Source organism: Equus quagga, chromosome 1, assembly GCF_021613505.1.
Source record: "Equus quagga isolate Etosha38 chromosome 1, UCLA_HA_Equagga_1.0, whole genome shotgun sequence".
Lineage (NCBI taxonomy): Eukaryota > Metazoa > Chordata > Mammalia > Perissodactyla > Equidae > Equus > Equus quagga.
In genome coordinates, this window is record NC_060267.1 from 51,477,042 (window position 1) to 51,490,370 (window position 13,329).

Genomic DNA, 13,329 nt, shown 5'->3' on the forward strand with positions numbered 1-13,329 from the left:
CCCTGGACCAAGGATGAGCAGCACCTGTGGAAGATGAGCAGCTCCCAAACCGCCCGGGTCATATCTGCGCCGCGGGTTACCGGTTCTGTAACCTTCAGGAAGTGAACTACTCTGGGCTGTCGGTTTCTCATGTATAAAATAAAGATATCTTCCTAACAGAGCTGTGAAGATAAAACCAGTAAAGTGCTTGGAACAGTTTTTAATAGCTGCTAAGCACTCAGTGTTGATTTGAAGGAACGCTGAAGTTTCCTTAACTTGTGTGGAATCAGGACGCCAGGGGTCCTCCCACCTCCAGATGTGAACCTAGGCAGAGGAACCTTACCTGGCGGGCTGAGGGGGCTCTGGGGTCAAAGGTGAGGGTTTCCTAATCCAAGGCCTGGGAGTGGGCGAGTGGCGTGGGGCTCCACCACCCCGAGACTGGACGTAGGGCGGAGGCTGCCAAGAGGAGGGCTCTGCTCTTAGGCCTTGGTTTGAAGGCAGGGGGCGGCTTTCAGGTTCCACTTCCGACTGAACGCAGCGACGCGAAAAGCCAACGTCTGCGGGAAGAGCAGGCAGGCGGTGCCCGTTCTTTTCTCCGCTCCCGGCGAGCGTGAGCGCGGCGCGGCCCGCCTCCCAGCCTCCCCCGGCCGCGCCGCCGCCAGCCCCGCGCGCGTTCTCAACGCGAGCGTGCGTTCTGAGTTCCGCGGCCTACTAGGAGCGACCGGAAGAGGCGGGGCCGCCAGGCGAGCGCGCTCTGTGCGCTTGCGCGAAACGTTTCCGTGGAGTGCGGTGTCCTAACCCTCGTCTCGGAGTGCACGTGGAGTGCTGTCCCGCGTACCCGGGGGCGTCTCGGGCCCGGACCCACGTTCAGGTGAGCCGAGGCTTCGGGTGGGTCTGGAGGAAGTCGAGGAAGGAAGGGTGACTGCTCTGACCGGGACTGGGGCGTGAGGAGGGACGCAGTACATACAGATGGCCTGGGACCTAGGGTCCGGAGCTCCTCGTGGAGTAGGGGTTTGGTTAGGCCTCGAGGGGCTGTCGGGGGTGCTGGGTCGAGGTTCTGGTCGACGCGATGCCCTTTCCCACTCTAATACGCTAAGTGTGCGCTTTTCTTTTCCGTTTCCTACACGGGCGACTCTTCTCCCATGTTTCTTTTCCCCAGTACCATGGGGCGCAAGTTGGACCCTACGAAGAAGGAGAAGCGCGGGCCGGGCCGAAAGGCCCGGAAACAGAAGGGTGCCGAAACCGAACTCGCTAGATTCTTGCCTGCAGGTAAGGGTCAGGCCTGCCCCCTCCTCATCCTCCAGCTTTTGTGTAAGTCTTAGATCTGTATCGTAACCTCTTCCGTTTCTTAGTCTCTGTTCACTTTCTGTTCAAGTAGGATTGTATGAATTATTAGGAAATAAGAATGAATGAAACACTCACTGTCATCAGCCAGAAGTTAGGGAAGATGCTACAGGGATGCGAGTACTCATGCAAGAAGAGGTGCGGTTTAACATTGAGGGAGTTCGGAAGAAGGGGGATCCCATGCAGTTAGAGAATTTAAAAAAATTTTAAGAAGCTAGGTTTTGAAAAATGGGTGACATTTTAGCAAGTGGAAGTTGAGAAGGGGACAGGCCAGTCACTGAACTGCTTTGTGGAGGGGATGGAGATGGGAAAGCACAGATCTGGTTCCCACATGGTGAGTAGTCTGCTGCATGGAAGCCTGGGTGAGAGAAAAGAATGGACAGGTAGTTTTTGTTGGGCATTGGATAAAAGGTGCAGTTTATTGAGCTAATGCAAGTGCTGGGCACTGTACTGAACTCTTTGGACATGTATCACTTCATTCTCTTAGTTTCTTGTGAGAGAGGCATTGTTAAGGAAACAGATGTTTAGAGGTTACGTAACTTATGTATAGTTAGTTATTAAATGACAGGGCCGAGATTTAAACTTTTTATTTCTTGGTGAATGTTTGAAAAACAGCTTGAAACAGTTGAAAAGATAAAAGCTACTGTGGTTGGTAATTGATTAAATTGAGAGTAAAGGAAAAGGGAGAAGAAAAGATAAATTTTGCGTCTGTGTTATCAGAATGGTGATGATGCCATTTATTGAAATCAGAAGTCTCGAGGGAGGCCCCGTTTGGATTTGGTTGATGAACAACCAGATGGAGATCATCTCCTTTACATCTCTTACCCAGCTCCTGGTAAAGCCATGGGAGTGAGTTGCAATCTATTCCTTTTAATTAGTGTACTAATTCTTTCCCCACTTCTATTTCCTTTCTCATTGCTCTTTCTCATTTCACCTGTAATCTTTTGTTCTGCCTCCTTTTTTTTTTTTTTAACAGCTGGTGATGAAAATTCCAAGCGGCTGTCTAGTCGTGCTCGAAAGAGGTGAGTGTGGATGTCTAGACTTACACAGGTTAAATTGGTGCTGCTCATCTTTAGCCACATCATCGCATGTGATCATGCTGATGGAATGGCTGTTTGGGCACTGTCACATTTCCCTGTCAGGGGAAATGGCAGAGCTTGGAGATATGTTCCATTTCCTCACTCCATATCTCTTTTCAGGGCAGCCAAGAGGAAGTTGGGCTCTGCTGAAGGCCCTAAGATGAATAAGTCTCCTGGGGCCAAACCGTTGCCTGGAAAGCTACCAAAAGGTCAGTGAAAATAGGAGCTGGGTGCTACGTGAGGGTTCTGGGTAGAGAAAGGCTTGCTGAGCATTTCTGGAGTGAAAGGAACAACCCGAGGACATTCTTAGGGGTAGAAAATACAGGCTTCATTCAGTGTGTGACTGCCATCAGTCCAGGATTCTTCAAACCCTTCGGGATCTCTGCAGGAGTTGTCCAGACACCTCGTAAGAAGGGACCGCAGTCCTTCTTAAATACTGCTCGAGGCAAGAAGCGCCCTGCACCAACCCATAGCAGTGAGGAGGAGGAAGAGTCTGAAAAGGATGGTGTGGTGAACCAGGGGGACCTCTGGGGCTCTGAGGACAGCGATGCTGATATGAGAGATGACTACGGAGCTGACTCCAACTCAGAGAACGAAGATGAGGATGAAGGTGAAGAGGTGAGATTTATCTGTTCAGGAAGGAAGCCTTGCCTTTTAGAGTCTTTCCACATCTTTGAGACTATCCCTCTGTGACAAGGATAAGCCTGAGTAGAGAAGAGGGACTTTAGTATTCCATCACTATTCTGCTATCATCTTACGTCCTCTCAGTAAACCTGCAAGTTTAAAAGAGCTGTAGAATAGAGCGGGGTTTTTTTTTTTTTTGGAGGAAGATTATCCCTGAGCTAACGCCTGCCAATCCTCCTCTTTTTGCTGGGGAAGACTGGCCCAGAGCTAACATCCATGCCCATCTTCCTCCACTTTATATGTGGGACAGACACCTACCACAGCATGGCTTGCCAAGTGGTGCCATGTCTGCATCCGGGATCTGAACTGGCAAACCCCGGGCTGCCAAAGCGGAACGTGCGCACTTAACTGCTGCGCCACTGGGCCAGCCCCTGAATAGAGCTTTTTAAAACATGAGACTGCTCAGTGCTGTATACCCCACTGATGGGAATAAAAATGCACACACGATTTTCATGAAGCATTTGGTATCTGAGAACCTTAAAAAGTTTCTTACTTCCGTTTAGGAAGATCATCCAGAATGTGGACAAAAATTTATTTACTGAGGTATAATAAGTTATTTGTGTGCTACACAATTAGTATGTAAGTGTGTTATTAGAAAATTCAAGCAATATAGAGTCATGTAGAATGAAAAGCTTCCCATTTGCAGCCCTCTCCCACAATCCCCTTTTTCTCTACAGAGTTACTGCTGGAGATTTGCAGGCACTGTGGATCATAATGCCAAAAACTCCAGAAACTTCCAAAATACTCAATATGCTTAAATAAATTATGGTCCGTTCATATGCTAGATTAACACCTGGCCATTATGTCTGTGAAAATGCTTGTGATCTAATTGTGAATGAGGAAAGGCAAGAAGCAAAGTTGGAAATAGATTATGGTTTTAACTAAGTGAAAAATATAGAGTAAGTCTGGAAGAAAATATGGCAAAATGGATGCCCGAGGGCAGTTTTTGTTCCCCCTGTGTACATATGGGTGTGTATTGTTTGAAACTTTTTTCCCCCCAGAGTCAATGTAAACCTTTTAACGGAAAGGGAAATACACACAAATGTAGAAGATAATGTAATGAACCCTTTCAGCCCATCACTTAGTTTCAGCGATGGTTAACATTGTGCCTGTCTTATGTTCACTTCTCTAGGGTCTGTATTTCCTTGTGAGAGCAAGTGTTACATCTGCATTTAGGAAAAAATAAAATACAAGGGTAGATAGTACTACGTGGGGTGGTGGAAGGGCAGGCTTTCATTACCAGCCCCTTGTCTCTTTTTTCAGTTGCTGCCCATTGAAAGGGCTGCTCAGAAGCAGAAGGCCCAGGAAGCTGTTGTTGGGTGAGTTTTGGAAATTCTTAGGACGTAGAATTGGCAATGGCTGGGATGAAGGAAACTATGAGGAAGGAGGAGTTGTCTTGTTTTGATCTGTGAATCACTCTATTCCTGGATCTGTTTCTAGGGGCCAGTGGATCGAGGAGGAGACTGATGAAGAGGAGGAAGAGGAGGAAATATCCCCTGAGTCAGGCCCCAAAAAGGATGATGAGCCAGATGGGGGCCTACAGATCAACGTGGATGAGGAGGAGCCTTTTGTGCTCCCCCCTGCTGGGGAGATGGAGCAAGATATCCTTCCCGCACAGGCTGAGGGGTAGTGGGGAGGTGCTTGGGAGGGGGTTTCCAGGCTCTGGGACATCATGAAATAGTTCCTTAGCAAGTCCACATGCGCAGGCTCCAGACTTGCAGCGAGTTCACAAGCGCATCCAAGATATTGTGGCAGTGCTGCGTGATTTTGGGACTCAGCGGGAGGAAGGTCGATCTCGTTCCGAATATCTGCACCGGCTTCGGAAGGACCTGGCTATTTATTACTCCTATGGAGACTTCCTGCTTGGCAAGCTTATGGACCTCTTCCCGCTGTCTGAGGTATTGAATTGCCAATCCAGTGCTCCTTCTTCTCTGTTCTTGCCTTCTCTCTTCTTACCTTGTTTAAGGAAGGCAGTCAGCCCTCTTGCTCTCTTCTTTGTGGCTGAGCTCTTTGGCCAGCCTGACTTGTCCCCTTCCCTCTTGCTTTCCCAGCTGGTGGAGTTCTTAGAAGCTAACGAGGTGCCTCGGCCCATCACTCTCAGGACTAATACCTTGAAAACCCGGCGCCGAGACCTTGCTCAGGTGAGGGCTGGGTTTGGAAATTTGCTTATTTCAGGGAGGTGCCAACTTCTGCTAACTGCAGACTCTCCCCCTGTCCCCCTCTAACTGGGCTGGGATCTTAGTACCTGAGTGTTTCTTGGTGCAGGCATGATCCCAGGAGGCAGACCTAGACAGGCATGGTGTCATCCTGGGTCTGTCTGACCGGCTCAGGGTTCGGGACCTCTGTGGAGTGAGAGGCTTGTCCCTTCAGCCTCTGGTCCCTGTGAGAGACTTGAGACATCTGTATCGGGAGGAAAGTGCTGCCTCTGAAAGAAATGGGAGGGAGTTGTCTTCCTTTCACATCACAGAGAAGCTGGTGAAACTGATTCCTGCCCCAAGAAAAAGACACACACACATGCACAAACAGTATTTATTTTTTTTTTTAAAGATTTTTTATTTTTTTCTTTTTCTCCCCAAAGCCCCCCAGTACATAGTTGTATATTCTTTGTTGTGGGTCCTTCTAGTTGTGGCATGTGGGACGCTGCCTCAGCGTGGTTTGATGAGCAGTGCCATGTCCGCGCCCAGGATTCGAACCAGTGAAACACTGGGCCGCCTGCAGCAGAGCACGCGAACTTAACCACTCAGCCACGGGGCCAGCCCCAGTATTTTTTTTTTTTTTTAAAAGATTGGCACCTGAGCTAACAGCTGTTGTCAGTCTTCTTTTTTTGTTCCCCTGCTTTTTCTCCCCCAAATCCCCCCAGTACAGAGTTGTATATTTTTTAGTTGTGGGTCCTTCTAGTTGTGGCATGTGGGATGCCGCCTTACCGTGGCCTGATGAGCGGTGCCATGTCCTTGTTCAGAATCCGAGCCAGCGAAACCCTGGGCCACCGAAGGAGAGCGTGCGAACTTAACCACTCGGCCACAGGGCCGGCCCCCAGTATTTTAAGCTCATTGTTCCCAAGGGTTCAGGGACCTCAGGTTTAAGACCCTGTTCTAAAGTCAGTGGTGTGGCCCTGTGTGTTGTGTATCTCCTGGTGCAAAAACCACCTGATAATTGTCGTTAATATGTTGTAACATTAAATATTAGGATGTAAGGGGGCTGAGCCTCTTGGAAAATTAGAGCCCACTTCCAGGAAATAAAAGAACCTGGCAGTCTGCTCCATTGTGATCGAGTTCAGACCTTGAGTTAGAGCCTGGGGCTAAGGAAAGGACCCCATGGGATGGGATGGGAGAAACTGCATTCAGTGAGTCTGTGATGACTATCCTAAGAGCTCTAGGAGTTGTGGTGCCATAGATCACCTGATAGGACCAGGTGACATATCTCCGTTTGTTTTTTGGGTACCGTGGCCTATGAGGTTTTAAAATCTTCATCCTTCTTATCTTCAGGCACTAATCAATCGTGGGGTTAACCTGGATCCCCTGGGCAAGTGGTCAAAGACTGGACTAGTGGTGTATGATTCTTCAGTGCCCATTGGTAAGTGTTCCCTGCCCAATAGCCCTTCTGCTCCTGCCCTTGTCCCAGCATGTCACAGATGGGTCTTCTTCCACAGGCGCTACTCCCGAGTACCTGGCTGGACACTATATGCTGCAGGGAGCCTCCAGCATGTTGCCTGTTATGGCTTTGGCGCCCCAGGAGCATGAGCGGATCCTGGACATGTGTTGTGCACCTGGAGGAAAGACCAGCTACATAGGTATGAGAAGGGCAGGCAGTGGTAGGAAGGATTCGTCTGACTCTGCTTTTGAAAGTGGCTGGGGTCAGTGACTAGCTAGGCTCAAGGAACGGTGCACAGGCAGCTAGCAGAGTGGTGAGGAGCACAGGCTCTGGACTTGGCTTCATGTGTGCCACTTACCACCCTTATGACCTTGGACAGGCCCCTGATCCTCTTTCGTTATCTGTAAAATGGGGTAGTAGTTGTGTTTGGGTTGGCGATTATGTTGTGCGGGTTGAGATATGTGTGCAGAAGTCCTTGGCACAGTGTTCAGCACGTAATTAGTCACAGACGTTTGTTAAACTGTTATTAGCTAGATTAAGTTCCTCTGTAGGACCAGAAAGATGTGCAGTAACAGTGGAAAAACCACATTGGCAGGCAGGCTCGCTCATCACCAGGGGCCAGTGCAGGCTGGGCAAGGCCTCTACAGTAAACAGGGGGCAGCAGGGCTTCTTGGGAGTGAAGTTTGCCTTGAAGTGATGACGCTTTACCTGTGGATTCCTGGGCTGGAATGTGGCCAGCAAGTGTGGAGGCACAGGAGCTGGCTGCTGAGCACTGCGCTGTCCCTCCCTTCAGCCCAACTGATGAAGAACACAGGTGTGATCCTTGCCAACGATGCCAATGCTGAGCGGCTCAAGAGTGTCGTGGGCAACCTGCACCGGTTGGGAGTCACCAACACCATTGTCAGCCACTACGATGGGCGCCAGTTCCCCAAGGTTGTTCTCCCCTCTGTGCGTCTCTCCTGAGGTGTCTTCCAATTCACCTGCCCCCTTCCTGATATCAGAATGTTTAAACTTGCTCCTAGGAAATAAATGCTGCAGTACAGGTTGCCAAAAACATCTGCTTTACCTACCCTCTTTCCCCAGGTGGTGGGGGGCTTTGACCGAGTACTGCTGGATGCTCCCTGCAGTGGCACTGGGATCATCTCCAAGGACCCAGCTGTGAAGACTAACAAGGTGAGGAACCAGGGTTGAGGGTGAGGAGGGGGTTTGGCACCAGCTGAGAGGTCTCTTGGCTGGGCCTTGTAGAACTGGAATGGGAGGTGGAGGAGCGTTCTGAGCAGTCAGTAGCTCACCTCTCCTCCCCAGGCTGTCTTTTGAAATTCTGACCCCCTTGGGTCCCTCCTTCTTTCTCCTGGACAGGATGAGAAGGACGTCCTGCGCTGTGCTCACCTGCAGAAGGAGCTGCTCCTGAGTGCTATTGACTCCGTCAATGCCACCTCCAAGACAGGAGGCTACCTCGTCTACTGCACCTGTTCTATCATGGTGAGGCCTCTGTCAGCACAGGGCTGGGGGGCTGTTTGCTCCTTAGAGCTCCCTTCACTCCAGCTCTGCGTGTCCTTCCGTCTTTGTCTCCTTCACGTGTCCAGGTGGAAGAGAATGAGTGGGTGGTAGACTATGCCCTGAAAAAGAGGAATGTGCGGCTGGTGCCCACAGGTCTTGACTTTGGCCAGGAGGGTTTTACCCGCTTTCGAGAAAGGCGCTTCCACCCTACTCTGCGTTCTACCCGCCGCTTCTACCCTCACACCCACAATATGGATGGTTTCTTTATTGCCAAGTTCAAGAAATTCTCCAATTCTATCCCCCAGTCCCAGACAGGTAAGCAATGTGCTCTTTCTATGTTTCACGAGGCTGGGTAGTGACTGCAGGGAAGGGAAGGGCTTCTGCCGCTCTTAGCTCAGCCCTTGCATGCTTGGGTGAGATCCCTTTCATCCCAGCTGGAATCGGTCCCGAGCCTGGCCCCTATTTGAGTATGTTTAGGCGTTCATATGGATGGAAGCCTTGTTCTCGATTCTGCCAAGTGGCTGCAGTTGTTTGGAATAAATGCATTCCCAGTGCAGGTTGTGGTTTCTGTTCCTTCTTGGCTGAGGGTTGCCTGACTCCTGATAGACCTCTGCTGGTCCAGCATCGTCAGCATTGGGTTGGCACAGGACTCCGCAGAACTATCAGCATTTCTCTGAGTCCATCACACTAATTGCAGATTGTTTTCTCAGCCATCTTGAGGAGTCTGGCCTGGATCTCAAGGGGAAGGGTGGGGTTTTCTGAAACAGGCTTGAGGGCTTTGCATGCTGGGATATGATCCTGGGTCTAGTTGGAGGACAGGGAGGCGAGCTTCTCTGAATACAATCTGCTTGACTCGTTGAGTTGATTTTTTTTTAAATAAATAATGCGCCTTATTAAAGTCACATCTGAATGTTAACAAAACAAAAACCTTAAGAAATAGCACAGTTTGGGGGCAGCCCAGTGGCGTAGGGGTCATGTGTGCGCTCTGCTTCGGCGGCTCAGGGTCCATGGGTTTGGATCCGGGCACTGACTTGTGAACCGCTCAACAGACCATGCTGTAGTGGTGTCCCACATGCAAAATAGAGGAAGATTGCCATAGATGTTAGCAACAATCTTCCTCACCAAAAAAAAGAAAAAAAATTTGCTGTAGCCTTTTTTTGTAATTTTAAAAGTACATATTTAATATGTCAGCCCTCATTTATGTCATACTAGCGTGTTTCTAGTTGCTGTGTGTTTTCTTATTTTCCTGCATCTCATCAAAATCCACATGAAAAAAATTGTCTTCTCTGATTTAAAAAAAAAAGCCCAGTGCTTCAGGTTTATTCAGGATTCACCTCCTCCTTAGAGTGTCTTGTTACTTTCTGTCCTCAAGGGGGCAAGCTTCCTTGACAAACCTTTTGGCCCAAGGATGGGGAGTGATCCCTTCTCTTTAATACAAGGCTCAAATACAACTTGAGTGAAGGCCAGGTGATCACAGGGAATGTGAATCTAGGTAATCTGCTCTTAGGCACTGTCCCAATTGTGTGAAACACTTAATTTGATTCCTCTACTTATCTCTTCCACTCGTGATCGAGACCTAGGGATGAGGCCCATTTCTCAAACCATCTGTTTAATTTTAATCCCAGGAGATTCTGCAGCATCCACCCCTGCAGAAGTAGACTTGCCTGATCTGAAAGCTCAGGTGACTCCCAAGCCTGAGAACAGCAGCCAACCTGCCAAGAGGGCCAGAGTGGCTGTGAAGGCAAAGCAGCAGCTGCATCCCAAGAAGGCCACCTTCCGGAAGCAGAATGGTGTCTCCAAAGGGGCAGACTCAGAGTTATCTGCTCTATCTTCTGTCACAAAGGCCAGGGCTTCCTCCAAGCTCCAGGATAGCAGCCAGCCAGCTGTCAAAGCTGAAGTGATCACGGAACCGAAGGTGATGGGGAAACTAAAGCAACAGTCACCTAAACTGCAGTCCTCCAAGAAAGCTGCCTTCCCGAAGCACAGTGCTCCTCCCAAGGGCATAGACAGAGCAGCACCTGCTGTGCTATCCTCCAGGACCCAGGCCACTCTCAAGCCGGAGGACCGTGCTCAGCCCCTTGGGGATGCCAAAGGGGCTGAGAAGGTAAAGCAGCAGTTGTCAGAGCAGCCCTTCAAGAAAGCTCCCTTCCAGAAACAGAATGGCACCCCCAAGGGAATTAAGACCCCCACCTTGTTCCCCCTCAGTTCCAGCCAGCCCCCACCAGCCAAGAGGAGAAAATCTCAATCCAGAGGCAGCAGCCAGCCACTGCTGTCCTAGGTGGATGGCTGAGACTAGCCCAGGGTGGCTCATGGCCGTTGTCACTGGGTTGGAACTCTTACCTCTGTGAGGATGGCTTCCCCGCTGTGCATATGAAATTTAATATAATTTCACAATCTCTGATGCTGTGTTTTTTTTTGAGGGGACTGGATTTTGGCTTTGTTGCTTTAAGGGTAGAGGTGGAAGGGTGGGACAGAGATCCTCTGAAAAGAGGGAACAGTGTGGTGTACTGAGAAGTCGGGTTGGGTTCAGGCTCCTGAGATCCTTGGTCTCCCCAGGGACCCAGGGGAGGAGCCGTGAGTCAGAACTAGGGTGTTTGGGCTCTGGGGGGAGGACGGCGGTAGAAGTGTAAGGAAGTGGGCTTCCTGTCCCCAGAACCCATGGAATTTTGGGGGACCTGGGTTTAATGGTCCACTGCCACTCTGGCTGGATTCCGGGCGTGGGCCGGGTCCGCTCGGAGAAAGGCTGGCCGGGCCGCTCAGCTCTGGGCTCGGCCTCAGACCCGGGAAGGTCCCGCTGCCAGCCTCGGATTGAGCCTTTCATTGGCTTCCTCTCTTCCCTCCCCCGCCCCTCTGACCTCTGCCCCTTCTGTCGGGCCGTCTGATTGGTTGCCCCGCGTCCCCCCGGCGCCTGATTGGCTCTTCTCCGTCGCCCTCCATCCCTGCTCCTGCACCGGGCTCCATCTCCCAGCAGAAGGCGCAGCCATGAATCCGTTATTCGGCCCCAACCTCTTCCTCCTACAGCAGGAGCAGCAGGGCCTGGCCGGGCCGCTGGGGGACCCCCTGGGAGGCGACCACTTCGCCGGGGGAGGGGACGTGCCCCCGGCGCCGCTCGCCCCGGCCGGCCCGGCCCCCTACTCGCCGCCCGGGCCGGGCCCGGCGCCCCCCGCCGCCATGGCGCTCCGCAACGACCTGGGCTCCAACATCAACGTGCTCAAGACGCTGAACCTCCGGTTTCGCTGCTTCCTGGCCAAGGTGCACGAGCTGGAGCGCCGCAACCGGCTGCTGGAGAAGCAGCTGCAGCAGGCGCTGGAGGAGGGTAAGCAGGGCCGGCGGGGCCTGGCTCGCCGCGACCAGGCCGTCCAGACCGGCTTCGTCAGCCCCATCCGGCCCCTGGGGCTGCCTCTGGGCGCCCGGCCGGCTGCCGTCTGCTCCCCGTCGGCGCGGGTGCTGGGCTCGCCCGCGCGCTCGCCGGCCGGCCCCCTCGCGCCCTCCGCCGCCGGCCACTCGTCGCCCTCCACTTCCACCTCCACCGCCTACTCCTCGTCGGCCCGCTTCATGCCCGGCACCATCTGGTCCTTCTCTCACGCCCGCCGGCTCGGGCCGGGACTGGAGCCCACCTTGGTGCAAGGGCCTGGCTTGTCGTGGGTGCACCCCGACGGGGTGGGCGTCCAGATCGACACCATCACCCCTGAGATCCGCGCGCTCTACAACGTGTTGGCCAAAGTGAAGCGCGAGCGGGACGAGTACAAGCGGAGGTAGGGACCAGGAAGGTGGGACAGGGCTCAGTGTCTCATGCCACACACAGGGCCCGGGACTCGAAGTGGGTCCAGGGGAGGAGAGCAGTTGGGGCCCAGGAATCAGGGAGGAATCGCGAAAGAGAGTTCCCAGCTGTGTAAGGAGGAGCTTGGAAGTAGACAGACAGAATTGGATACTGGGAGACTAAGATCCACAGAGAGGGCAGAAGTCAGACTTGGGACAGGAGGAAGGATACTAAGAGCAGGATGTTGGGAGGAATTCATACTTTTGGTCTGGCTTTCCTTTCTGTCTCATCTAGGCTGCAGTGTTTGGATAACTCTGTAAACTGTGGAGTTTTGTGAGGTGAGAAAGGGCTGGAGGTCTGAGAGGTCACATCTGGGGTGCTGCTTATCCCCACCAGCCTCAGCCCTTGGAACAATTTTGTGATATCAGCTCCATATACTGATCACAAGTAAGAGGCAACGGCTATAGCTCTAATCAGGGAGTCAGAGAAGTAGAAGGGAATGGTGAGGGAGGGGCTGGACCTTGCAGTGGATGATCCCGCCACTCCCCAGAGCTTCTCAGAGCTGTCATGGAAAGTGGGTATCCCCTCTAGTTCCATGTGAAAGGCTTTGGGGACCTCAGGGCATTGCTTGGAGTAGGTAAGAAAAATGGGAAAGGGAAGAGTAAAGGGAATTCCCTAAGGAAAGGAGAAGTTCTGGTGATTGTCACAGGGCTAGTGGGAGCTGGGAGAATCTGTGAGTGCAAAGAGCTGAAGCTGGAGGAAATGCAAACAGGGCCAGTGAAGGAACTGAGTAGGAAGAAGTTGGGTATCTGGACACACCCTGTGAGTATAGGGCAGCTGGGGGCAGGCCCAGTGCGTTCTGAGGATGAAGATTGGACTCTGCGGGCAACCTGGCGGGGCAGCACGAGGGACCAGGGGAAGAGATGTGATGCTGGAGCGCTGGCTGTCTACCAAGTGATGCCTTAGAGGGTTGATAAGCAGGCCCTTAGGATGGGAGCACGAGTGCAGCCAGCACTTTGTAGGCTCTGTGACTCATGCCATGGTTGGGGAGGGAGATGACAGGTCAGAAGGAGGCTTTGGTTTGGGGGCCTTCTTAACCCCTTAATCAGCTACTCTGACCCCTTGTGGGCAGGCCTGGGAATTCCCTTGAAGTGTAGCAGAGATTGGTGTCTCTGGGGACTGGCTGAATGTTCCGGGGAATTACCGTCTGGATCAACCTTCAGCAATCTGTAACCTGCCAGAGTCTAGTAGATCACAGCTCAGCAGGCTTTCTGAGGCTGAGTCCTGTCTTCATGCTGGCTTCCTTGGTTGTAGTCTGTATAAGTGTCTTTGGGAATCTCAATTAAAAACCATCATTCCAATGCCACCCAGAACCAGCCTGCCCCAGCCCCC

At 52.1% G+C, this 13,329-nt stretch overlaps 2 protein-coding genes across 12 annotated transcripts in view; both read left to right on the top strand.

The window, feature by feature from the left end:
- Positions 1 to 723: 723 nt before the first annotated feature.
- Positions 724 to 10,578, top strand: NOP2 (NOP2 nucleolar protein). 2 transcript variants are annotated; one of them, XM_046647753.1, is made up of 16 exons: positions 724 to 850; positions 1,139 to 1,248; positions 2,300 to 2,345; positions 2,523 to 2,611; positions 2,791 to 3,020; positions 4,350 to 4,405; positions 4,527 to 4,687; positions 4,785 to 4,984; positions 5,138 to 5,227; positions 6,572 to 6,659; positions 6,736 to 6,876; positions 7,471 to 7,610; positions 7,761 to 7,850; positions 8,037 to 8,159; positions 8,264 to 8,492; positions 9,803 to 10,578. In XM_046647753.1, the coding sequence occupies exons 2-16, from the start codon at positions 1,143 to 1,145 to the stop codon at positions 10,453 to 10,455; spliced, it is 2,442 nt and encodes an 813-aa protein (XP_046503709.1). In that variant the 5' UTR covers positions 724 to 850; positions 1,139 to 1,142; the 3' UTR covers positions 10,456 to 10,578. The 2 variants fall into 2 exon arrangements, with proteins under 2 accessions (XP_046503709.1, XP_046503716.1); XM_046647760.1 differs by lacking the exon at positions 724 to 850 and adding an exon at positions 2,044 to 2,172.
- A 537-nt stretch (positions 10,579 to 11,115) lies between these two features.
- IFFO1 (intermediate filament family orphan 1) overlaps positions 11,116 to 13,329 on the top strand; it is a 13,030-nt gene continuing 10,816 nt past the window's right edge. For 5 of the 10 annotated variants that reach the window (XM_046645729.1, XM_046645763.1, XM_046645736.1 and 2 more), the window contains exon 1: positions 11,118 to 11,932. In XM_046645729.1, the coding sequence (XP_046501685.1) occupies positions 11,160 to 11,932 (773 nt within the window). In that variant the 5' untranslated portion in view covers positions 11,118 to 11,159. Of the gene's footprint in view, positions 11,933 to 13,329 lie in introns of all 10 variants that reach the window. The other 5 variants (XM_046645744.1, XM_046645773.1, XM_046645791.1 and 2 more) reach the window with 3 other exon arrangements.